Consider the following 24,496-nt stretch of genomic DNA (forward strand, 5'->3'; position numbering starts at 1 on the left):
GATAAAACCAAAAATCAAGGTTTTGGAAAACCTAACCTAACAAGTCGGAAAGGATTGGAATCCGACTAAAAACAAAGAGAGAGAACCTTTACGAGATACAACCCCAGAAAGAGATAAGAGTGATCTAGTAAGGTGAGAGACCGAAAGGAGATTGTAATCTTCCTTCCCACTTTATTAAGAACCCGCTCTTGTGGAAGTAGGCATCATTGGCGAACCACGGTAAATCTTTGTGTTGTGGTTTGCTTTTACTTTTCTTTTACATTATTATCATTGTTAATAGTTGTTTAGCGAGTTGGGCATGTTAGTATAGATTGTAGTTGATATTTAGATTTTGTCCGGAGTTGAATTGTGTTCAAATACAAGTTATCTGTGTAGTGGGGGAATCGATTGGTATTGATATAATCCCCAACAGTTCTGACATTTTGGAGTGTGTTGGAATCTGGAAGGGGATTGGTAGCTATAATGCTGAGTTCAATGGCACTCTATTCCTACAAAAGTGGAGTCCAAACAGGTAGATTTTACTCTCTATCTCTATTTTATTCTCTCTATATATAGAGAGAGTAATATTGAGGAATAGAGAGTGAGTTCTGCGCGAGTTGAATTGGAAAGTATGTTATGCTGAATTGGCGCAAAATGAACAAAACCAATTTGTTTAAACTTTAAAATATTTGACTTGTCCAAGTGTTTGAAGTGTATGTTCCAGTACTCCTTATCTTTAAAACTCAATTTTTTTTTTTATTTTTTGCAGATACAGAGTCCAAGACCAATGGACTCAGTCTAAGACCTTCTGACCTTGCAACTTTGCAAGTATTTTATAAGAATTGTGGGTTTTGTTTAATCTGGCTGTTAGGAGTTAGGACTCATGACTTAGGAATTTAGGAGTGTGAACGGGTTAAAGTAACTCAGCTACGTTAGTGGTACTTAAGTTGGGGACAATGCTAATACAAATTTGATCAATTTGGTGCGTAGGTCCAGTGATTTGCAGTGTGCAAAGCTTAACACAAATGAATATAGATAAAATTTAGAGTTCAATATAATTGAATCGAGTGACGAAGTGGACTGGTTGGTGGATACTTATTAGCAAGTCAAATAGACTGAGAGATAGAAGGAGCGCACGAGAATTTGCCACTTCGCCAGAACTAGTACCATAAGGCATAAACCACTCCAAAATAAATAAATAAATAAATAAAAAATCATCAAATCCACCAATATTAAGCCATATTTACTACAACACCCTTTCAATTCTCCATTACTACCCCGTATATGGAGTTCTGGACGTATAAAATCTAAGGATACAGTTTGTAATTTGAACAAAATAAGATAAATCTTATGTGTGGACTTGAATGCTAAGCTAGTGCTGCACCATAACCATATATTAAGCAATTAAGCCGCATTGAACCAAACTTACTACTAAGTTCGGCAAAATGAATTGCCCAAGAATTCAACCCACTCTCCTTTTCTTCTTCTTTGCTTCAATCACAAGCCTTTGTTTGTGTCTTTCAAGTGATCAGTTCTCCATACTGAATCAAGACCCGGACGATTACTTGTCAGACGACCGAGTTGTTGAGCTGTTCCAGCAATGGAGAGTGAAACATGAAAAGGTTTATAAACACGAAGAAGAAGTTCAGAAAAGGTTCGAAAGCTTTCGAACAAATTTAAGGTTTGTAGTCGAAAGAAGTTTAAAAGCACGATCATCTTCGTCGAAAACTAGTCATGTGGTTGGATTGAACAAGTTTGCTGACTTGAGTAATGAAGAATTTAAACAGGCATATTTGTCCAAAATGAAGAAACCATTTAACAAAAATAAGGTTAATGAATTGAGGGAGAAAGCGACGAACAAAGTGTCTACATGTGAAGTGCCATCTACGTTCGATTGGAGGAAGAAAGGAGTTGTAACTCCAGTTAAAGATCAAGGTCAATGTGGTGAGTATCGATCTCACTATCTCTTTTTTCGTTATCAATAATTAGTAGCTTCAGATATTACACGTACCAAGCACTTCGTTATCATACTACAAAAACTGTAGCCTGTGGGTCACTTTATTACATGAGGTCTTTGTGGGGACATATACAGCAACTTACACTTTTGAACCGAATTTGTGAACACTGATGTGGCAAGCAGAGAGACCTTGATTTTCAGTACTTCTTTGACCAATACACACACACCCCCTGCCTGATGAGTGTCAGTGTGTTAACAAATTCGGTTCAAAATATTCGGTTGCTATAGAATTTTGGTTTATTATATCTTGAGACTAATTTATTCGATCATTACAATTGGTCATCAGTCATGAGTTATCAAATGATTACAAAATGAACATGAATACATATATAAAGCAATAATAGCTATCAATGCAATATTAAATATCATCAATGAATAGAGCACCAAAAGTGGATCCAATTCATGGAGCACCAAAATGAGAAGAGAATTTTATATATTTCCTCTTCACTCTCTAAACAATGGGAGAATCCGATGCTTATTCTCCATTCTCCATCTTCTCCGTTCGTCATCGATCATTCGATCATAAAATCCAAACAATGAACTACGTTCGACTTGATTTTAGGTCGTCAGTGAACTGGATACGTGTTGGAGTTATCCCTCACATGAGGAGAGAAACCGAGCCGAACCGCAAACTCGAAACTCGAAGAGACAAGAAAGCTCGGCCAGATGAGAAGCCGCCCGTGAGTTCCAAGAATATAGAGGCGCCAACGCTTCGGCTTCCAGTCTTGGTAGCGACTTCGCCAGAGGGAGCCAGCGCCACGGCCAGCATAATTTTCGTAGGCCTTGCTACAAGATTCGCGAAATTTGGTTTTGGAGATAAAACCAAAAAATCAAGGTTTTGGAAAACCTAACAAAAACAGAACCAAAACAAGTCAGAAGGATTGGAATCCGCACTAAAACAAAGAGAGATAACCTTTACGGAGATACAACCCCAGAAAGAGATAAGAGTGATCTAAGAAGGTGAGAGACCGAAAAGGAGAGATTGTAATCTTCCTTCCCACTTTATTAAGAACTGGCTCTTGTGGAAGTAGGCATCATTAAACAAAAGAGAGATAACCTTTACAGAGATACAACCCTGTAAAGAGATAAGAGTGATCTAGTAAGGTGTGAGACCGAAAAGGAGAGATTGTAATCTTCCTTCCCACTTTATTAAGAACCGCTCTTGTGGAAGTAGGCATCATTGGCGAACCACCGGTAAATCTTTGTGTTGTGGTTTGCTTTTATCGCTTTACACTATTATCCGCTGTTAATAGTTGTTTAGCGAGTTAAGGCATGTTAAGATAAGTAGTTTGTGATATTTAGAATTTATCCGAGTTGAAGTGTGTTCATACAAGTTATCCGTGGTAGTGGGAGAACCGATTGGTATTGGTACAATCCCCAACAAGTGGTATCGAGCCTCGGTTAGAATAGCCTTTAGGTGTTATCCAAATCTTGGTCGGGCGTGTTTGATGAAATTCACGAGAGAAGATTTGAGGTTAAATAACTTGTAGAGATGGACCATTCCGTGAACACTTTCATTTGATGAGTCCGAATAGGAAGAACTACACCATCCGAAAGCCAAGATGGAAGACTTGCTATAATCGCAAAGACTTGGCACTTCCCATCGAGAATGAGGAGTAAAACCGTAAAAGATCGATGAGGCCGAAAGTGGAAAAAGCTTGACGTAAAAAGCGATTGGATACATTTGATGCCGGATTGACGACGGTGTCTTTCACCATGTGGCCCAGACTACGACGCCGATCTATGGAAGAAACTTCGAAGACCTTTATGAGAGGAAGTCCGTGGAAACAAAGTGCTAGTCGTTAAGAAGTTTGCGAACCACGAAGTACCAAGAAGGTTCTTCAATGTCCGAAAGCATCTTAATGAAGTACGTAATATCATCAATCGATGCATTTGATGAAGATCAATTTGGGAGACGAAGTTGAGGCTTTGTTTCTATTAGGCTCTAACCCGAAAGTTGGGGAGACACTAGCGGTTTCTACATGGAGCGACCAAGGATGGAATTGTTACCATGGAGATGGCTACCACGCCTTTGTTGAATGAGGAGACTAGAAGGAGTGCAAGCAGCGTTCTTCTCACTCGCAGGTCCTTTTCACGCAGAAAACGGGGAGAGGTCGGGCGAAAAACCATCTCGCTCTGTGAGGTGATGTAAAATCTAGGGGGTGAAGCTAGAACTCCTAAGCGCAGAGGCAATGTTACTATTGTGCCACCAAAGGCCACTTCGGATATGAGTCTGAGAACAATCGAAGAGGGATGAGAAGAATAACCGTACACATGAAGACATGGTGCGCAGGAACGAAACACAAAAGGAGATACTACAAAGACTAGTCGACGGCGACCTAGTGGGAATTGGTCGATCAGGTGTGTCTTTGTTTAGTACCTCATGTCGATACGAGTGGGTGATAGATACAGAGCATCCTATCACGTCACATCGCCATGTGGGATTCTTCACTACCTACGGTTGTGGTGAATATGGTGAAGTAAGGATGGGTAACAATGGAGTCTCAAGATTATAGGCATTGAGATGTTCATGTACAAACCAATGTGGGCTACACCTTGACACTCAAGGATGTAAGACATGTCCCCGACATACGGTTAAGCTAATTTCGGCCGGGAAATTAGATGACGATGGCTTTGTAAACTCGTTTGGTAACGGGGTATGGAAACCGAAAGCGAGGTTCCATCAGAGCGGCCCGAGGAAAGAAAAACTTGCTCTTTTACAAACCACGCTAGTTTGTGTAAAGCGTAATTTAACGCGCGTAAGAAGAAGCTTCATCCGAACCGTGGCACGCGAGACCGTGGTCACACGGGCATAAAAGGGATGGAAGTTCTTGCTAAGCAAAAGGCCATGCCGGACATTAAAGGTACACATTTAAATACATGTACTCATCGTTTGGTAGAAAGCAACACGGGGTGTCTTTCCAAAGATTCCCGCCTCCTGAGAAGGACACCGCCCTTGAGCTAGTGCAATACCGCACTTACGTGGTCCTATGAGAGTGAAGTCCCACCGGGAGCCGTGACTTTTGACATTCATTGATGATCGTCCAAGAAAGATATGGGCCTATAGTCCGAAGACCAAGGATGAAGTACTTGGCGTGTTTGAGAAATTCCACGGATGGTGGAAAGAGAGATCGGTAGTTGTTGAAGTGTATTCGCCGGATAATGGGGGAAAGTACATTGGGCCATTTGAAGAGTATTGCCGAGTCATGGGATTCGGCCATGAGCGCACCGCTCCCAAGACACCGCAACGAATGGAATAGCGGAGAGAATGAACCGCACCATTGTAGAGAGGATAAGATGCATGCTATCTCACTCTAAGCTACCTAGAAGCTACCGGGTAGAAGCAATGCGCATGTACCGCATGTGATCAACCCGTCACCAGAAAGAAAGCCTCGAATAGTGATTATCCGCAGAGTATGGTCGCAGAGATGTTGATTATGGATACTTGAGGTATTTGGGTGCGGGGCATTTGTGCATATTCCGAAGGATGAGAGATCCAAGCTTGATGACAAAAGCCAAGCGGTGCATTTTTCCGGGTTATGGAGATGAAAAGTTTGGTTACAAACTCTATGATCCGATTAACAAGAAAGTAATCCGAAGTCGAGATGTTGTGTTCTTAGAACCAAACCATAGCAGACTTTGAGGAGGCGAAAGCTACGTGCTTTCACCAATGATCTTGTTGATTCGTAACCGTAAGTTCCTACCGCGGAACGTCGTAAGGCATCGAGAATGCAGAGAACCATGAGTTTGAAGCTCATGATGAGAATCCTATTGCTCATGATGGGATAGAACCTATTGGTATAGAAGATGCAGATGAGATGCATGAACCACCACCGAAGCAGCGGTAAGTGCATCCTCCCCGGGCACCGCCAGATGGGCGCGGAGGTCCGACAGAGAGAGACTAGCTTCAACCAGTATCCACCACATACGCACGCTTTACTATCGGATGGTGGAGAACCTATGTACTATCAAGAGGCACTTGAAGGTACGCATAAAGAAAAGTGGTTGAAGGCCACGATGACGAGATGGATTCTTTGCATAAGAATCACACTTACGAAGTTAGTTGAGAAACCCACGGGGAGAAAAGTTCTCAAGAATAAGTGGATATACAAAGTCAAGCATGAGGAGAACAATCCTCACCCAAGGCACAAAGCTCGCTTTGTTGTGAAGGGATTCGGCCAAAGGAAAGGGATTGACTTTGATGAGATTTTCTCCTGTAGTGAAGATGACTTCTATCCCAGGGTGGTATTGGGTATGACCGCAAGTATGAACCTAGAGGTTGAAAGCAGCTAGATGTTAAGACAGCTTTTCTTCATGGAGACCTTGAAGAAGATGTCTACATGGACCCGGCCGGGGTTTGAGGTCAAAGGCAAGGAGCACCTAGTATGCAAGCCGATAAAGAGCTTGTATGGGTTGAAGCAAGCACCGAGACGGTTACATAAAGTTTGACTCCTTTATGGGAAGCAAGGATACAAGAAGTCCGCTCCGATCATTGTCGGCGTTTGTTCGAGATTTCCGGATAGGGATTTTCATAGTCTTATTCTTTGTATGTGGATGATATGTTGATAGTTGGCCCAAACATCAACAAGATATCCAAGCCGAAGAAAGACTTGAGTAAGTCCTTTGAGATGAAGGATTTGGGTCAAGCAAAGCGATACTTGGATCGCGGATCACCGTGTGACGAAAGAGTGGAAGTTGTGGCTTTCAAGAAAGCTACATCGGTAAGGTGTTGAAGAGATTCAACATGGATCAAGCGCCCGGTCGGTTAATCCGCTTGGTGGCGATTCCGCATGACCAAAGAGATATGTCTTAAGGGTGAGCATGAGCGAGTCGATGGAAAAGATTCCTTATGCATCCGCAGCAAATTTGATGTATGCGCCATGGTGTGTACTAGACCGATATTTGCTTTTCGCCGTTGGGGTTGTAAGCGATTTTCAAAACCGGTAAAGAACATTGGGAAGGGTTAAGTGGATATTGAGAGATATCTCAAAGGCACTTCCAAATCATGTTTGTGCTTTGGTGGAAGTAAGCCCTTACTTGAAGCGCTACACCGATGCGGACATGGCGGTGATGTTGACTTCGATGAAGTCCACCAGGTTATCCGGGTTACTTTGCGGGGGAGCGGTTTCTTGGCAATCTAAGTTGCAAAAGTGTGTTGCCCTCTCTACCCTTCTGAAAGTATATTGCGTTTCCAATCGAAAGGTTGCAAAAGAGTTGCTATGGATGAAGAGGTTCTTCGACGAACTAGGGCTAAGCGTAAAAAAAGGTTTGTAGTTCTACGTGATACCGTCGAGCGCATCCACTTGAGCAAGAATCCGAAGTTTTCATTCTAGATCCAAGCACATACATATGCGTTATCATCGGATTAGAGAGTACTCGAGACAAGCATTTGTGTATCGAGAAGATCCATACCGACAAGAACGGGTCGGATATGATGACCAAAGTCTTACCGAAAAAGGTAAGTTTGATGTTTGTTGTGCTATTCTTGGAATGGCGGACACCCTCCCCGCTGATTTGGCAATTGCATGGAGGTATCCCCCTCACCGCTCGGAGGAGGAGATTGTTGAGTTATCCCTCACATGAGGAGAGAAACCGAGAGTCGACGAGAAACGGGCAAACTCGACAAATAAGATAAGTCGAAGGCCCATGGCCAGATGAGAAGCCCAGAAGTTCCAGTTCCAATACATAGAGGCGACCAGCTTCAAAGTGAAGCGCCTCGCTTTCAGTGTCTTGGTAGCGACTTCGCTCGGGAAGGCGCCAGCATAATTAATTTTTCGTGGGCCTTGCTACAAGATTCGCGAAATTTGGTTTTGGAGATAAAACCAAAAATCAAGGTTTTGGAAAACCTAACAAAAACAGAACCAAAACAAGTCAGAAGGATTGGAATCCGACTAAAACAAAAAGAGAGATAACCTTTACGAGATACAACCCTCAGAAAGAGATAAAGAGTGATCTAGTAAGGTGAGAGACTGAAAAGGAGAGATTGTAATCTTCCTTCCCACTTTATTAAGAACTGGCTCTTGTGGAAGTAGGCATCATTGGCCGAACCACGGTAAATCTTTGTGTTATGGTTTGCTTTTACTGCTTTACACTATTATCTGTTGTTAATAGTTGTTTAGCGAGTTGGGCATGTTAGTATAAGTAGTTTGTGATATTTAGAATTTATCTGGAGTTGAAGTGTGTTCATACAAGTTATCTGTGTAGTGGGAGAACCGATTGGTATTGGTACAATCCCCAACAATACGTAGGCAGTTCGATCTTTTGAACTCAGTCGCAACATCGTTAAAGGAGAATCCGATGCTTCTTCTCTACTCTCTATCTTCTCCGTTCGCCATCGATCATTCGATCATAGAATCCAAACAATGAACTACGTTTGACTTGATTCCAGGTTGTCAGCGAACTAGATACGTAGGCAGTTCGATCCTTTGAACTTAGTCGGAACATCATTCTCCCTAAAAGTCCTACACACGTAAGGTTCGCCCAAAAAGAACCTTTACATTGGCGTCGTGTGTGGGGACAATTTCTTGGAAATTCATCTACTCTACTCTCAATCTTTCTAAAGATTTCAATTTCAAAGCTCATGAAACGTGTAATTGAAGTGGAAATCTACCGGAGCTCATAAAATTGCAACGCCAATCAATCGAAATAGGCAATTGGAGTAATATAATCTGTCAAATTGATGAATGGCGACCAAATCGCTGCTAACCAATAAAATAAGTACTCTTTTCAAAACTCCTCTCCAGTTAATTTTGGAATCATTTGTTTGTTTTTTTTGCCAACGAAGTGGCATCAATCTTAACTGGCGTTCATATTCCATTAGCTTCTGGTTTTGTGCACATGAATTTTTCATTGAATTTCATGAGAGGCATTAGCGAGTTTATGGCCGACGGCCGACCTTCTTAATTATAATAATTGCTCAACTTCAAAATGCTTAGGTTGGATTTCACGCACATGACCAGTGGCCTAAGCAAGGCACTAGTTACTAGAAAGTTGCCATTACAACTATTTTTCAACATTACGGCCATAGATTTGGACACTTTCATTTCTTGAATCCAGGAAGCAAAATATATATGTAGAGAATCCACTGTTACTGAATCTACGGATTTTTCTTCTGAGGAATAATTACAAGCAGTTTCTCGTTTGAGAGTACACTTGGCTGTACACGAATCTAAACATATGAGTTTTTTTGTATACATCGCAAAGCTGCACATTCTAACAGGTGGAGGAGTTACCAAAATAGACGATTAATGTCTGAACTTTTAGATGCATGTCTTGGTACATAAGCAATTGACTAAAGGAATTGTGGCTGGGAGCTTGTAAGCTTGCTGCTATTATATATCAATTATCATGCAGGCCCAATACACTTTGAAGCAGCATATCACTAAGGGTCGCTAAGATGGGAGAACGTACTGATCAATCTGGTGCAAACTCTGAAATTCGTTATAGGCGGATCCCTATAAACAGCTCGCTAATGTAGTTTCCAGGCGACACAATGGTTTATTGCTTTCTCAAAATTGAGAACGCACTTGGTGTTGACTCTTAGATCTATTGATATGTTGAACATTTAGATTAACGGCAGCAGTGGAATTTCCACCAATGTCTTATGAAGGAAGGTGCAACCTAGATAAGAAAAAGATCGGCCCCCAAATTTACAAGAGTTCGATTATCGACCTTGAATATACCACTAACGTCTACGACTACAGCTCAATCTATTGCAGGTCGATTACACGCCGAATTGGGCTCGCAACAACCATCTTCACACATGCAACCCGGCCTATTGAGCTCAATACTCATTTTATATATGAAATTATCATTTATTTTGTTCTAATTCCTTTTGGATATTAGTTCAATCTAGTGCAGGTCAATAAAGCTCCAAACTGGAGGCGCTACCATCTCTGGGTTGGGACTTATTTTTACCACCTAAACATGTTCAATTATATTAGAGAGAGAGAGATTGATTGGAGAGAATATTTACTTGATTAATTTCTAAGAAGATTACAAGATGTTTATATAGAGATCAATACGAGAATCTAAAATAGGAACTAAACTAAAACAGTCGGTGGGTTTCTAAACAATACGCGGTGGGGGTCGCTTCGGTTAAGCTATGACGAACCACAAGTTGCGGTTGCTTTTCATCGGCCACAGCGCTGGTCGCTACTTTGTGTTTTTGGCAGAGCTGCAGTCGCTCTCCACTATGACTTGAAGAACGACTTCTAATACTCCCTTTCAAGTTGGAGAGTGAATATCAAGAACTCCCAACTTGCGAATTAATCTCAGAAATGTGTCATTGCCGAGAGGTTTAGTGAAGGCGTTAGCCACCTGATCTGAGGATGGAACGAACGTAGGAGATAGTGGCCTGTATCTTATCGCGTAAGAAATGACAGTCCAATTCAATGTGCTTCGTTCGTTCATGAAAAATTGGATTTTGAGAGAGATGAAGGGTTGCTTGATTGTCACAGAACATGTTCATCAGAGAAGAATGAGAGATGCCTAAGTCAGAGAGAAGATACTTCAACTATTGAAGTTCACATGCCAGAGTAGCCATGGAACGATATCCGGCTTCAGCAGAAGAATGGGATACAATGCTCTGTTTCTTTGTTTTCCAGGATATAGGGCTAGAACCAAGAAAAGTGCAATAACCACTAGTAGAATCCGACGGATGCGGCAACCCCCCCAATTAAGTCCGCGTAAACCGAGATGTGTAAAGAACTATTAGCGGATAAGAGAATCCCTTTATTGATCGAACCTTTAAGATATCGGAGTATACGATGAGCAACATCTAGATGTGGAGTCCGTGGGGACTGTATGAAACGGCTGAGATAATTAACAGAATAAGTGATATCTGGACGTGTAACTGTGAGATATAAGAGACGCCCAATCAAGCGGCGATAGACAGTAGGATCCTGAAGTAATGTGCCATTATCGGTATGGAGGTTGATGTTTTGTTCCATAGGGAACTTAGAAATACGATCACTAGTGGTACCACAATCAGACAGAATGTCCAAAAGACATTTGCACTGTGTAAGAAATAATCCTTCTTTGGAACGAGCAACCTCGATACCCAAGAAATATTTTAGACGTCCCAAGTCCTTGATATAGAACTTTGCTTCTAAAAATTTCTTTAAGTTCTGAATGAGAGATGGATTGTTGCTTGTGATCAGAATGTCATCCACATATACAAGGACAAATGTAGAATCAGAACCACAAATATTAGTGAATAGAGAATAGTTAGACTTAGAATGAGTGAAGCCGGCAGTGATAAGAGTGGTAGATAGTTTGGCAAACCATTGCCGAGAAGCCTGCTTGAGTCCATATAAGGACTTATTGAGGCGACATATCCCGTTTCTCCCCGTTTGGCTTAATCCGTGAGGTAAGGTCATATAAACAATTTCATCCAAATCTCCTTGGAGAAAGGCATTATGGACATCCAGCTGATGAAGAGTCCAATGTCTGATAACAGCAATGGAGAGAAGTAATCGAACAGTTACTAGTTTTGCAACGGGTGCAAAAGTGTCATGATAGTTTTGGCTTTCAATCTGATTGTAACCCTTGGCAACAAGACGAGCTTTGTAACGTTCAATAGAACCATCTGAATGATATTTAATCTTAAAAACCCATTTACAACCAATAGGCTTATAATGAAAAGATGACGGAACAAGAGTACAAGTGTTATTTTGTTCCAAAGCTGCAATTTTAGCAGCCATAGCAGCTCTCAATTCTGGAATTTTGATAGCTTGAGAAAAGGATGTAGGAACAACTGAAGAAGACATTTTAGACAAAAAAGCTTTATGATAAGGAGAAAAGTTAGTGTCAGAAACATAAAAGGCCATAGGGTATGGAGTGGAAGACCGTATTACCTTAGAGTCCGATTGGAGGAGGTTGGCCGAACAAGGGACTGTAGTTGCCTTGGTGAGAGTAGGACAATGATAATCTTGGATGAGGAGTGGTGGGGGTTGTCGATTCGGTAGATCGAAGTTGAGGGGAGGATTGAGGTGGGATGGCCGAGGATCTTCCAAAAGGGGGGGACGAAGGCGGAGGAGTGGGAATATTGTCAGGAAGAAGAGAGCGTGGGTCGCGCTTGATTTGGGCTGGAGCAGGTCGCGCTCCATCCATTGGAATTATATGAGATGATTGAATGTCGAAGGTTTCATTATTTGGGATGGGTAAGGGAGAAACAGGCAGATGTGATGGGGAGATAAATGTTGATAGGGGAATACAGTCTCATGGAAAATCACGTCACGGGAAGTATACATTTTCTTGGAAGATAAATCATAAATGCGATAGCCTTTTTGAGTATAAGGATAACCAAAGAATATGCCAGGTTTCCCGCGGTGATCAAACTTATTTTTAATGGAAGTGTTGTAAGCAAAACATAAACAACCAAAAACACGAAGATGGGCAAGAGTGGGAGGTGTTGTAAATAGAAGCTCATGAGGTGATTTGTCTTTTAACAAGGTGCTAGGAATTTTGTTAATGAGATAGCCTGCGGTGAGAATGCATTCACCCCAGAATGATAATGGGAGGTGAGCTTGAAAACGTAATGCTCGTGCAACGTTGAGTAAGTGACGATGTTTTCTTTCAACAACAGCGTTTTGTTGGGGAGTAGCAAGACAACTACGTTGGTGGATTACCCCATGTTTTGAAAAGAATTGTTGCATGTTATGGGATATAAATTCAGAGCCATTGTCGGATCGAAGGACTTGGATTTCATGAAAATGGTCATCAATGTTGCTATGACTAGATATGAGTGAATGTATTGTAGAATGAAATTGAGTATGAACCATGGCAAAAAAAGATTGTAAATGCATTGTAGTTTCAGATTTGACAGTCATAAGATAAATCCATGTAGCACAACTAAAATCATCGACAATAGTTAAGAAAAAATGAGCATTGTAATATGATGGTAAATGAAAAGGACCCCAAATGTCACAATGAATTATTTGAAAAGGTCTAATAGTTTTTATTGAACTATGAGAAAAAGATAAACGAGTTTGCTTAGCTTGCGGACATACAGTGTAAGTAGCATTATTTGAACTAGAAATGAAAGGAAACTGCTTAGCTAAAATCTGCAAATGTGTGGAAGATAAATGTCCTAGGCGATAATGCCATAAATTATTTGTGGTGGAGTTGTGGGATGAGCAAACGGAAGCTAGTTGGAGATGGTAGAGTCCTCCATTAAGCCGTCCCAATCCAATCTTCTTCTTCGTTAACTGGTTCTGAAAAAGGCAAGAATTATTAGTGAACGTGACAGAGATAGGGTGAGACTTGACTAGTTCACTAATGGAAAGCAAATTAAAATGAAAGGTGGGAACAAACAGAACGTTGTCAAGACGCAAAAGGGGAGAGAGAATGACACTACCAACATGAGTAATTAAATGGTCTGTTCCATCCGGAAGTTTAAGAGTGGAATGTGTTAAACAAGTATGATAATGAGAAAACAGATGTAATGAAGAACAGACATGATTGGTAGCACCAGAGTCAATGATCCATATGGATTTAGAAAAACACGAGAGATATACCCGCCGTTTGCTTGTGAAGCGGTACTACCCCGAATCGCATAAACCGAGAAGTTGGTTGTATTGTTCTATGGAGAAAACAGAGAATTGAGTCCAGAGTAACCGAATTAGCCCGAAAGGGCTTGGGTGGATAACCGTGCAGTTTGTAGCATGTACCAATGTGATGTCTAACTCGGTTACAATGGTTGTAGAATGGACGAGCGTGTGCTCGCTCTAGTAGCCCCAGATCCGGTGGGCTGCTGCTCGTTCGAGGTCGTGGGCGAAACCACCAAGCCGCGGGAGGAGGTTTAGGCGTGCGATTTCAAGAAGAAGCCTAGTTGGTCTTCTGAAAATGAGTACTCAGGGCAGTAGCATCTGGAGTAGAAGGAAGAGAGAGTGCATGAATCTCTTGTTGCTTCTCCTCTTGTTGGATTAAAGAATAAATCTTGGACATACGAGGAAAGGGATCCATCAAGAGAATTTGACTGCGGATGGATTGAAAACGGGCATCTAGGCCTTGCATGAATTTCATAGAACGGCCGTCTTCAACCTCTTTGGCAAAAATAGATGCATGACCACAAGTACAAGCAGACATAGTAGATAAAGAACTTAATTTATCCTAGAAAGATTTAAGTAAAGTGAAATAAACAGATACCGGATGATTGTCTTACTTGAGAAGAGTGACAGAATCCTTCAGTTGAAAAACCTTGGGTGCATTCGTTTGTGAAAAACGATCACCTTGATCTTTCTAAATTTCGGATGCAGAGTCGACATAGAGGATGCTGCCATGGATATCTGGAGTAACAGAATTGAGAATCCATGAAGCAACAAGGTCATCACATCGCGATCACTTGGATTTTTCTTTGGGAGTGCTGGGAGGAGTTACAGAGCCATCGACAAAACCAAACTTATTCTTTACTCGAAGGGCTCTAGAGATAGACCGTAACCAAGTTGGATAATTGTCCCCTGATAACAGAGGAGATACGAGGATAGCCGTGGGACTATCTGAGTGGTAGACATAGAAATGATCATCAGAATCTGGAGTAGAGTCATTATTGGGAGTGGAGGCGTCGGCCATTGAGAATTGAGAGGAGGTGAAAGCTGATAGAGTTTAGGATTAGGGTTTGGATCAATATTAAGCTGATACCATGATAAATTAGAGAGAGAGAGAGATTGATTAGAGAGAATATTTACTTGATTAATTTTTAAGAAGATTACAAGATGTTTATATAGAGATCAATACAAGAATCTAAAATAGGAACTAAACTAAAACAGTCAGTGGGTTTCTAAACAATACGCTGGTCGGCCTTCGGGTTATGACAGAGCGCATGTCGCTACAGTATTCATCGGCCCACAAAGCCGGTCACGCTTCTACTTGTGCTTTGGCGCAGGCAGTCGCTCTCCACTATGACTTGAAGAACGATTTCTAATAAATTATGTTATTATGCATCTCGAGAATTACTACGTACTGTTAGTTCATACTAACTCTTTGGTGCTAGCTCGCATTTTTTACAGGTTAATCAAGCTTCAAAATTGGGGCTAACTACAGTCACGCCAATTCAAGGCCAACTGTCAACCATACTAGCTATCAACCAATCAACTTGATGTCCTGCTAAGGATCAAGTTTGGTTCAACTATAGTCACGCCAATTCAAGGCTAGCTATCAATTGTGATCTCCAAATCACACACTCCATCGAGCTTAAACGCTACATAGCACCACCACTTCTCACTAGTTGGGGACCTATACTTCTGGGACTGATTCAGTATAGAACGCTTTCTAAGAGCACCAGGCTCCCATGGGCCACATCGCTCACTTGAGCAAAATGCTCACTCGAGCTTGAATGCTACATAGCGCTAACATTTCTCACTAGTTGGGAACCTATACGTCAAGGGCCAGCCCAGTGCAGAATGCTCAATAAAGCAATACGCTCACTCGAGCTCAAATGCTCCCTAGAGCAGAACCCTCACATGAGCACTTATGGTCCCTTGACCTATGCTCACTAGAGCAGAACGCTTACATGAGCACTCCTGGTCCCTTGACCTACGCTTACTCGAGTAGAACGCTTACTTAAGCACTAAGGGTCCCTCGACCTACGCTCACTTGAGTAGAATGCTTACTTAAGCACTAAGGGTCCCTCGACCTATGCTTACTCGAGTAGAACGCTTACTTAAGCACTAAGGGCCCTTGACCTATGCTCACTAGAGCAGAACGCTCACATGAGCACTCCTGGTCCCTTGACCTACGCTCACTCGAGCTCAAATGCTACATAGCGTCACCACTTCTCACTAGTTGAAACCCACAACTTCTAGGATCAACTCAGTGTAGAACGCTTCCATAAGCACTAAAAGGTCCCTTGACCTACTGGAGAAGAACGCTTACATAAGTGCTAAAGGGTCCTAGACCTATGCTCACACGAGCTCCAACATGCTCACTGTTCCACTTGGACACATGTCAAATTATTTCTCTCGACAGATCGTTCTTAAGAAAGCACGACCTAACAAGAGAGGGCTCTGTGGGGGACATATATTGTCATCAATAAATTCCCAACACGTGTCATTGCCATTTATTATATCTTGAGACTAACTTATTGGATCATTACAATTGGTCATCCCAAGAGTCATGAGTTACCAAATGGTTACAAAATGAACATGAATACATGCATAGAGTAATAATAGCTATCAATGCATTATTAAATATCATCAATGAATAGAGCACCAAAAGTAGATCTCATTCAAGTCATGGAGCACCAAAGGGGGAGGAAATTCTATATATTTTCTCTCCACTCTCTAAACAATGGGAGAATCCGATGCTTATTCTCCACTCTCCATCTTCTTCGTTCGCCATCGATTATTCGATCATAGAATCCAAACAATGAACTACGTTTGACTTGATTTCAGGTCATCAACGAATTGGATACGTAGGCAGTTCGATCCTTCGAACTCAGTCGTAACATCATTAAAAGAGAATCTGATGCTTTTTCTCCACTCTCCATCTTCTCCATTCGCCATCGATCATTTGATCATAGAATCCAAATAATGAACTACGTTCGACTTGATTCCAGGTCGTCAGCGAACTGGATACGTAGGTAGTTCAATCCTTCGAACTTAGTCGCAACATCATTCTCCCCAAAATTCCTACACATGTAAGGTTCACCCAAAAAGAACCTTTATAGTCTCTTATTATTACATATAATAATTTATTTGGGAATTGTGACCAACATGTGCATCTAGATATTTTAGGTGTACAATTTGGTCTTCTTACATACGGAATTGTTCGAGTACTTCAGTTAAACTGGCTTTAGTATGAGCCAATGGTTCTCGCGACCAACTGAATTTGAATATATATAACACATTAACCACAGGTGACCATTGGTCCCATAAGCTTGGAAATTTGATTAGAAAAGACAATCAAGTCATTCTGTTTATTTTGATAATTTATGAAGTTTAACTTGAACTTGACACGGATCACTATATATATATATATATATATATATATATATATATATATATATATATATATATATATATATATGAGGTAGTATTTGTTCGATTGAACTTGGTTATGTCGAGCTGTCTACGTATCGAGTTCTTTAGTGAACTCGAATAAAGTCGGACATAGTTCAAGCTTTTGATTGGTTGATTGGAGGGGAGATGAAGATATATGATCGAGAGGATGGAGAGTTGGCCTCCCCTGAGAATGGAGAAGACGTCTTCTTTTATAGGCGTAGATCCCCCTTTTGCGCTGTCTTGATGATTTCTTTTACTCTTTCCGTTATGAAGTAATGATCTCTCTTTAATGATGCTGTTGACTAGCTTGCAGCGGTTACGTTTCCTAGGTTGTTTTAATGACCTGACCTTAGGTCGTATGCATGATCTACTTGTACTTTGGACATGTGGTCTACCACGAGTGTTTGAGAGTGGAGGGTAGTGACACAACCCCCTTTCTTTATATCATTGTTTGTAGAATAGTGGTATAAAGAAAGATAATAAAGGAGACCGCATGTTTTACTTGGTTGAAAATTGAGATTGTTGCGAATTGAATTTTCTGTGTTTGTAGGCTGGATGTCGTTTGTTGCTTAGAACTTTGTTGTGAGTTGATGTGGTAGGTCCTACGTCGTAGTGCACAAATTGTAGCTCGTAGTGAGTATATCGTAAATCGTATGTCGTAGTGCGTAGATCGTAGTTCGTAGATTGGATTTGACTGATAATTAACCTTTGAGTGATAATTACAGTTGAATCAAGCTTAACCCTATCAGAGGCCTTTTAGGGGCGTTATTATGGTTGATAGCTAGCCTTTTAGGGGCATCACTATGGTTATTAGTCTTGAATTGATTGTATATTGCTAGGCCCAATTTTGGAGCTTTGAGTGACCAGGTCGGAGATGGTTGTAGCTAGCCTCCAATTCGTAGTAGAAGCAGCCCTTTGTGGGTATTAATGTTGTTTAACCCCAGTGTTAGAGCTTGATTGCACATGTTTTGATGACAATAACTTGTCCTAGTTCGAAGATGGCTATGGCTAGCCCCCCCAACTTGATTGGCTTGCAATAAACTGCAAGAGAGTGAACTTCCATTTTGCAATTCAAGCGACTCACTGGTTTGTAGTATATGCAAACTGTCGAGGAGGGAACTGTGTGCTTTGAATTGTTATATCTGATTCGAGAACACTTAGATGCTTCTCGGTTTGGAATTGTTGATTTCTTGATTCGACAAAGTATTGCTTTCCCTTGATTTGTTATTTCAATTGATGATGGATATTCTAGCAACCTTTTGCGTGTGGTATAACTCCATGGCGAGCGAGCTTTTTAGATTGATTGATATCATCGACGCAAGCTTTTTAGAGGATGAGCTGATCTGAGGCTGACCTAATCTGAGGGCGAACTAACTTGAGGATGAGCTGATCTGAGGATGACCTGCTGTGAACTAAGGATGACCTGAGTTGAAGATGACCTGATCAGAGGATGAGCTGATATGAGGATGACCTGACTTGAAGATGAGCTGATATGAGGATGACCTGATCTGAGGGCGACCTGATCTGAGGATGACCTGATCTGAGGACGACCTGACTTGATGATGCGCTGATTTGATGGACGACTTGGCTTAGGACGACCTGACTGAGTGATGCAGGAGGATTTGAGTCAGATGATGTTGAGTTATCAGATTGCACATTGATGGTACTAAAGTATTATGAGTTGGCGGATCAGCGCAAAGATGACAAGTAATCGTGATCTTTAGCTAATTAGAGTAAGTTTGGATGTGTTTTGGTATTTTGGCAATAACTTTGGCTACAGTTGTCAGAATCACTCGTGTGACCCCAATTCAGAAAGATCTCGGCGGCACTCACGCTGTCACTATTGAGCTCCACTCCATGGTGGCCATTTTCAAGGTCAAAATTCACTATTTTCTCTTGCAAATTCATTTTTTTTTCTATTTTTGTCCGACCTGAGCTGATGATGTGCTGATCTGATGGACGACCTGGCTGAGGACGACCTAGCGGAGGACGACCTGGCTGAGGACGACATGACTGATGACGACTTGGCTGATGGACGACCTGGTGGAGGTCTTTGCATGTGATCTGGCTGAGGTTTTGATATAGCCCTATGATGAGTTGTGCTAGTGTGCGCTTCTCCTTATTAATATAGGTCCATAGATTAGCATGCTCTAAAATTTATGTTTGAAATTGGTTAAACCAACACCTTAGTTGACCTGATAAGGAGTGATTTGTAAGCTGGATTCTTGGATCTGTATTGTCACCGATTCGCCGTAAAGGAACGTGTGACATGGTGGTAGTTGCAGCCCTCGAGTCGGTACTGGATCGACTGCAAGTGATTTGTAAGTAAGAAGTATATCTTGCAACATAGAAGTGTGCATAGATTATCCGAATTGATCCAAAGATTAAAGATTAGTATAAATGAAGGATAGTTGAATGTAGACTTATCTCTTAGAACGCTGGCTTTTCGCTTGCCGCTATTGATAATCCACACCAACGTCATGGAAACTTCAATAATGTGCTTGCCGTAAAAGAATCTTGGAGAGTTTTCATTTGATCGGCTAAAGCTTTGAGTTGTCCTTCTATGGTGGTTTTACCAAGTTTCGTAGGCTTGAGAAAATGGTTTGAATGTTTTTTCTCAAGAAGACAAACCGGGGACAGCGCCAATGAAGATGTAGTATTTGTTCGACTGAACTCGGTTATGTTGAGCTGCCTAAGTATCGAGTTCTTTAGTGAACTCGAATAAAGTCGGACGTAGTTCAAGCTTTTGATTGGTTGATTGGAGGGGAGATGGAGATAGATGATCGAGAAGATGGAGAATTGGCCTCCCCTGAGAATGGAGAAGACACCTCTTTTTATAGGCATAGATCCCCCTTTTGCGCTGTCTTGATGATTGCTTTTACTCCTTCCGTTACAAAGTAATGATCTCTCTTTAATGATGCTGTTGACTAGCTTGCAGCGGTTACGTTTCCTATGTTGTTTGGACGGCCTGACCTTAGGTCGTATGCACGACCTGCTTATAGTATGGACACGTGGTTTGCCACGAGTGTTTGAGAGTGGAGGGTACTGCTATATATAGTAGATTATATGGTAAACAACATTTTCCTATGAAACACACCAAATTATGTGAAAGTGTAAGTCCTCTCATGTAACTATTTTTCTAGTTCTCGACTTATTTAGCTGTGTTCGAAATTCATGTTTTTGTATAGATACATGAAATTGCGAAGTTATATAGATTTATGAAGATATGTGTAGATTTAATTTGATTTGCTAGAGAATAGAGTATGCTAGAGTTTAATATATAGAATAGAGTAAACTAGAGTTTAATAAAAGGGTTAACTAGTATTGCTCTATTACCCCCACTAGATGACCCAATTAGGATTTTATCCACACTAGATGGGAAATTAGGGTCTCCCTCCTAAACACACGGTCAACTTGGATTGACCGTTAACTTTCAAATCAAATAACTGAAAATGACACAAATGCTCTCATTATTTTCAAGAAAATATAGGTGGAGGCAATTGTGTTATTTTTAGTTATTTAAACTAAAAATTAACCATCAAACCAAGTTGACATGAGTTCATGACCCATTTTGGATGTATGGAAACTCAAATTACCAGATAATAATATCAGCCATTCAGGCGTGCATTGAGATTGTATAAATCGTTGTGAGGCCTCAAAATTTAAATCCACACCCCACACACAAAACCACTTATGGATCTCTGAAAACACCAAATATGTACCATCTCAAGTTCAAGTTCAAGTTCAATTCCGTATACGTGTTTCGGTCCCAATCGCAACCTTCCCAAGGGAATCCACTGTTAATTTTACTCCAACCAAAATGTCCTATTATGGGAAATGTGGAGTTAAAGAAGTTTTTAAGTTTTCGGGACCCTTAACTTTACATCAAACTTTGAAGGATTACATATTTATAGACCCCAAAAAGTTAAATTTAAAGGGAGAAAAATAAAAGAATTAGCCTATGTTATACCAATCAATTCCACGTACTGCAATATTTTATCGTACTAGGTCCTATAAAAAGTAATATCATGGTCTACTCTGTCCTAACATCTTTCAATTGATCATGATAGGGAGCTGTTGGGCTTTTTCTGCAACTGGTGCCATGGAAGGGATAAATGCTATTGTCACAGGAGGCTTGGGTAGCCTTTCAGAACAAGAACTTGTAGACTGTGATCCAACCAATGAAGGGTGCAATGGTGGTTATATGGATTCCGCATTTGCATGGGTTACTAGTAATGGAGGAATTGACACAGAATCTGACTATCCTTACACAGGAGTGGATGGAGCTTGCAGCATAGTCAAGGTTATCTTTCCATACTACTTCTATCATATTGAACCTATTTAGTGTCCATTTTCCAAAATTCTGAAGAAACATTCTTAAAATTTGTAGATGCATGCAAGATGTCCTCAAAACTCTCATAGTCCGACCTTGTTGTATTTCGTAAATCTTAGTCGCCCATTCCACCAATGCCCCATTTTTTTTCTTAAATAGTTTTTTTTTTAAAGGCTGGCTTAACTCTTTGTTGCGACATTATTTCTCTCTGTTCTGAATATAGGAGAAAAATAAAGTTGTAACTATTGATGGCTATAAAGAAATAGCTCCAGAAGAAAGTGCGCTACTCTGTGCCGTCATTGAACAACCTATTAGCGTTGGTATTGATGGCTCATCCTGGGATTTCCAACTATACACTGGGGTATGTCTAGTCCTTTGATTGTTGATTCCTCATGTTAACCAATTAAACTTAGTTCATTCACTTTCAAGAGTATTAAACATCTTATCTAAGCTATTTAATTATGCATTGAATAGGGAATCTTTCAAGGAGAATGTTCAAGCGATCCTAACGATATCGACCATGCAGTTTTAGTTGTTGGTTATGATTCTGAAAGGGATGAACAATACTGGATAGCAAAGAATTCATGGGGGACTAGTTGGGGAATGAATGGATACATTTACATAAGGAGAAACACTTCTCTAGAATATGGTGTTTGTGCTATAAATTCCATGGCTTCTTATCCAACCAAAAAATCTGGTCCGCCGTCTCCTCCATCTCCTCCACCACCACCATCACCACCTCCTCCTCCGAGCCCTTCTCCAAGTCAATGTGGAGACTTCAGTTACTGTTCAGCTGACACAACTTGTTGTTGCCTTGTTGACTTCTACGGAGCTTGCCATGTCTATGGTTGCTGTGGCTATGAGAATGCTGTATGTTGTACTGGAACCAGCTATTGTTGTCCTTCAAATTACCCCATTTGTGATGTTGAGGCAGGGCTCTGCCTTAAGGTTTGGACTTCTAACCTTTATTTAGTTTGTTTAAAACGTTAATTATCAAATATAATGAGATGGAAAACAAGTGAAATAAAATTGAGGATTTTATTATATTATATAAGCCTCACCCAAAATCTAACCTCTTTCCTTCTTGTAGTCCTATGGAGACGCGTTTGGTATAGTAGCAAAGAAGCGAGAGATGGCTAAACACAAGTTCCCCTGGACTAAGTTTGAAAGAACAGAAAATCAATTCCAACCTCTTCAATGGAAGAGAAACCACCTTGCGACACTACGCTGATGAAGTGGAGTTTGGAACAGATACAGATTTAACGTCAATTTGAATGTCTGTTCTCATCCTGATTGTATTATTAATTCTTCTTCAAACGTTTATATCATTGAAACATTGAAGTTTATATCATTGAAACATTGAAGTAATAAGTTGGGCGCAATGATAATGCTCAAAAGACGGTATGTTAACACGACACTGATAATAGAGCACACTAGCTTAGAAAGCCCGTCCCTGATGCTTGAAAACTTTGTTTTTAGCTGCAACGTAACGTCAAAATTGAAGTGGTAAACTAATTGCCAAGGAAATGGCGAATGTGCACTGAAAAAGAATGTAACTAATGTGTCACATGATAAGGTGGAGTTTTTACAAGGGGTATTTTTGTACTAACCCCTATTTGTACGGTTGCCTCACAAACCGTAACAAATATCACAAAAGACCCCCTATTTCATCTTGAAAATGCTAACAGGACCGTTGTTTTTTTGAAATATCAAATTTACCCCCAAATTACATAGTCCTCAAGATTTCATTCATATTCCTTTATTACCAATGACTTTCTTTATAACCAAAGTCAGTTTTTTCACATTGTGTTCTTCTGAAATCCTCTCATGGACGGTGGTTTTAATAAGGTAAATCCAATTAAACTTAATTCATTTCTCATTCTTCCTCCAATATTCATCTTATCTTCTTGGTTCATCTGAACTGAAAAAATGTGTATAATCAAGGGGTTTTTTGTACTAACCCCCTATTGTATGGCCGCGTTTGTGAAAACCCCTCCAAAGTAACAATCATCACAAAAGACCTTCCATTCCATCTCGAAAATACTAATAGACTGCGTTTGCTTTTTTGAAATACCAAATTTACCCCTAAATTAAATAGTCGTTAAGATTTCATTCATATTCCTTTATTACCAACGACTTTCTTCATAACCAAAGTCAGTTTTCTCACACTTGTGTTCTGAAATCTTCTCATGGGCGGTGGTTTTAATAAGGTAATTCCAATTCAACTTAATTCATCTCTCATTCTTCCTCCAATATTCATCTTATCTTTTTAGTTCATCTGAAGTGAAAAAATGTGTATATAATCAAAGTTTTTCAATAAATTTGGTATTTCAAAAAAACAAACGGTCTGTTAATAGTTTCGACACGGAATAGGGGGGGGGGGGAAGGGGGTCTTTTGTGACGATTGTTACTTTGGGAGGTTTTTTACAAACGTGACTATACAATGTGGAGTTAGTACAAAAAACCCCTTTGTTTTTTTGAAATACCAAATTTACCCCCAAATTTATTTGTGAAAAAACCCTCAAATTTATTGAAAAACTTTGATTATAGGGGTTTTTTGTACTAACCCCCCATTGTATGGCTGCGCTTGTGAAACCCCAAAGTAACAATCATCACAAAAAACCCCCCATTATGTGTCAAAACTATTAACAACCAGTTAATTTGTTTTTGTGGTTTTTTGTACTAACCCCCCATTTGTAAGGTCGCGTTTGTGAAAAACCCCCAAAAGTAACAATCATCACAAAAGACCCCCCATTCATCTCGGAAATGCTAACAAACCGTTTGTTTTTTTGAAATACCAAATTTACCCCCAAATTAAGTAGTCGTCAAGATTTCATTCATATTCCTTTATTACCAACGACTTTCTTTATAACCAAAGTCAGTTTTCTCACATTTGTGTTATGAAATCCTCTTATGGGCGGTGGTTTTAAAAAGGTAATTCCAATTCAACTTAATTCATCTCTCATTCTTCCTCCAATATTCATCTTATCTTCTTAGTTCATCTGAACTGAAAAAATGTGTGTATAATCAAAGTTTTTCAATAAATTTGGGAGTTTTTCACAAATAAATTTGGGGGTAAATTTGGTATTTCAAAAAATCAAACGGTATGTTAATAGTTTCGACACGTAATTAGAGGGAGCTTGGGGGGGGGGGGTCTTTTGTGGT

The 24,496-nt window shown here is 40.4% G+C and overlaps 1 protein-coding gene across 1 annotated transcript; it reads left to right on the forward strand.

Moving 5' to 3' along the window:
- The first annotated feature begins 1,167 nt into the window (after positions 1–1,167).
- On the forward strand, positions 1,168–22,699 carry LOC147518633 (low-temperature-induced cysteine proteinase-like). The gene is made up of 5 exons (XM_086590441.1): positions 1,168–1,923; positions 21,069–21,301; positions 21,555–21,692; positions 21,806–22,279; positions 22,422–22,699. The coding sequence occupies exons 1-5, from the start codon at positions 1,425–1,427 to the stop codon at positions 22,560–22,562; spliced, it is 1,485 nt and encodes a 494-aa protein (XP_086446567.1). The 5' UTR covers positions 1,168–1,424; the 3' UTR covers positions 22,563–22,699.
- Positions 22,700–24,496: the final 1,797 nt, after the last annotated feature.

This window comes from Coptis chinensis, chromosome 2 (assembly GCF_015680905.1).
Source record: "Coptis chinensis isolate HL-2020 chromosome 2, ASM1568090v1, whole genome shotgun sequence".
Taxonomy (NCBI): Eukaryota; Viridiplantae; Streptophyta; class Magnoliopsida; order Ranunculales; family Ranunculaceae; genus Coptis; species Coptis chinensis.

Bases quoted from the DNA above. Each gene is read 5' to 3' on its own strand.
- LOC147518633 (XM_086590441.1), top strand. From the start codon at position 1,425: ATGAATTGCCCAAGAATTCAACCCACTCTCCTTTTCTTCTTCTTTGCT. The intron at 1,924-21,068 runs GTGAGTATCGAT...TGATCATGATAG, and splicing joins TAAAGATCAAGGTCAATGTG to GGAGCTGTTGGGCTTTTTCT. The intron at 21,302-21,554 runs GTTATCTTTCCA...TTCTGAATATAG, and splicing joins GAGCTTGCAGCATAGTCAAG to GAGAAAAATAAAGTTGTAAC.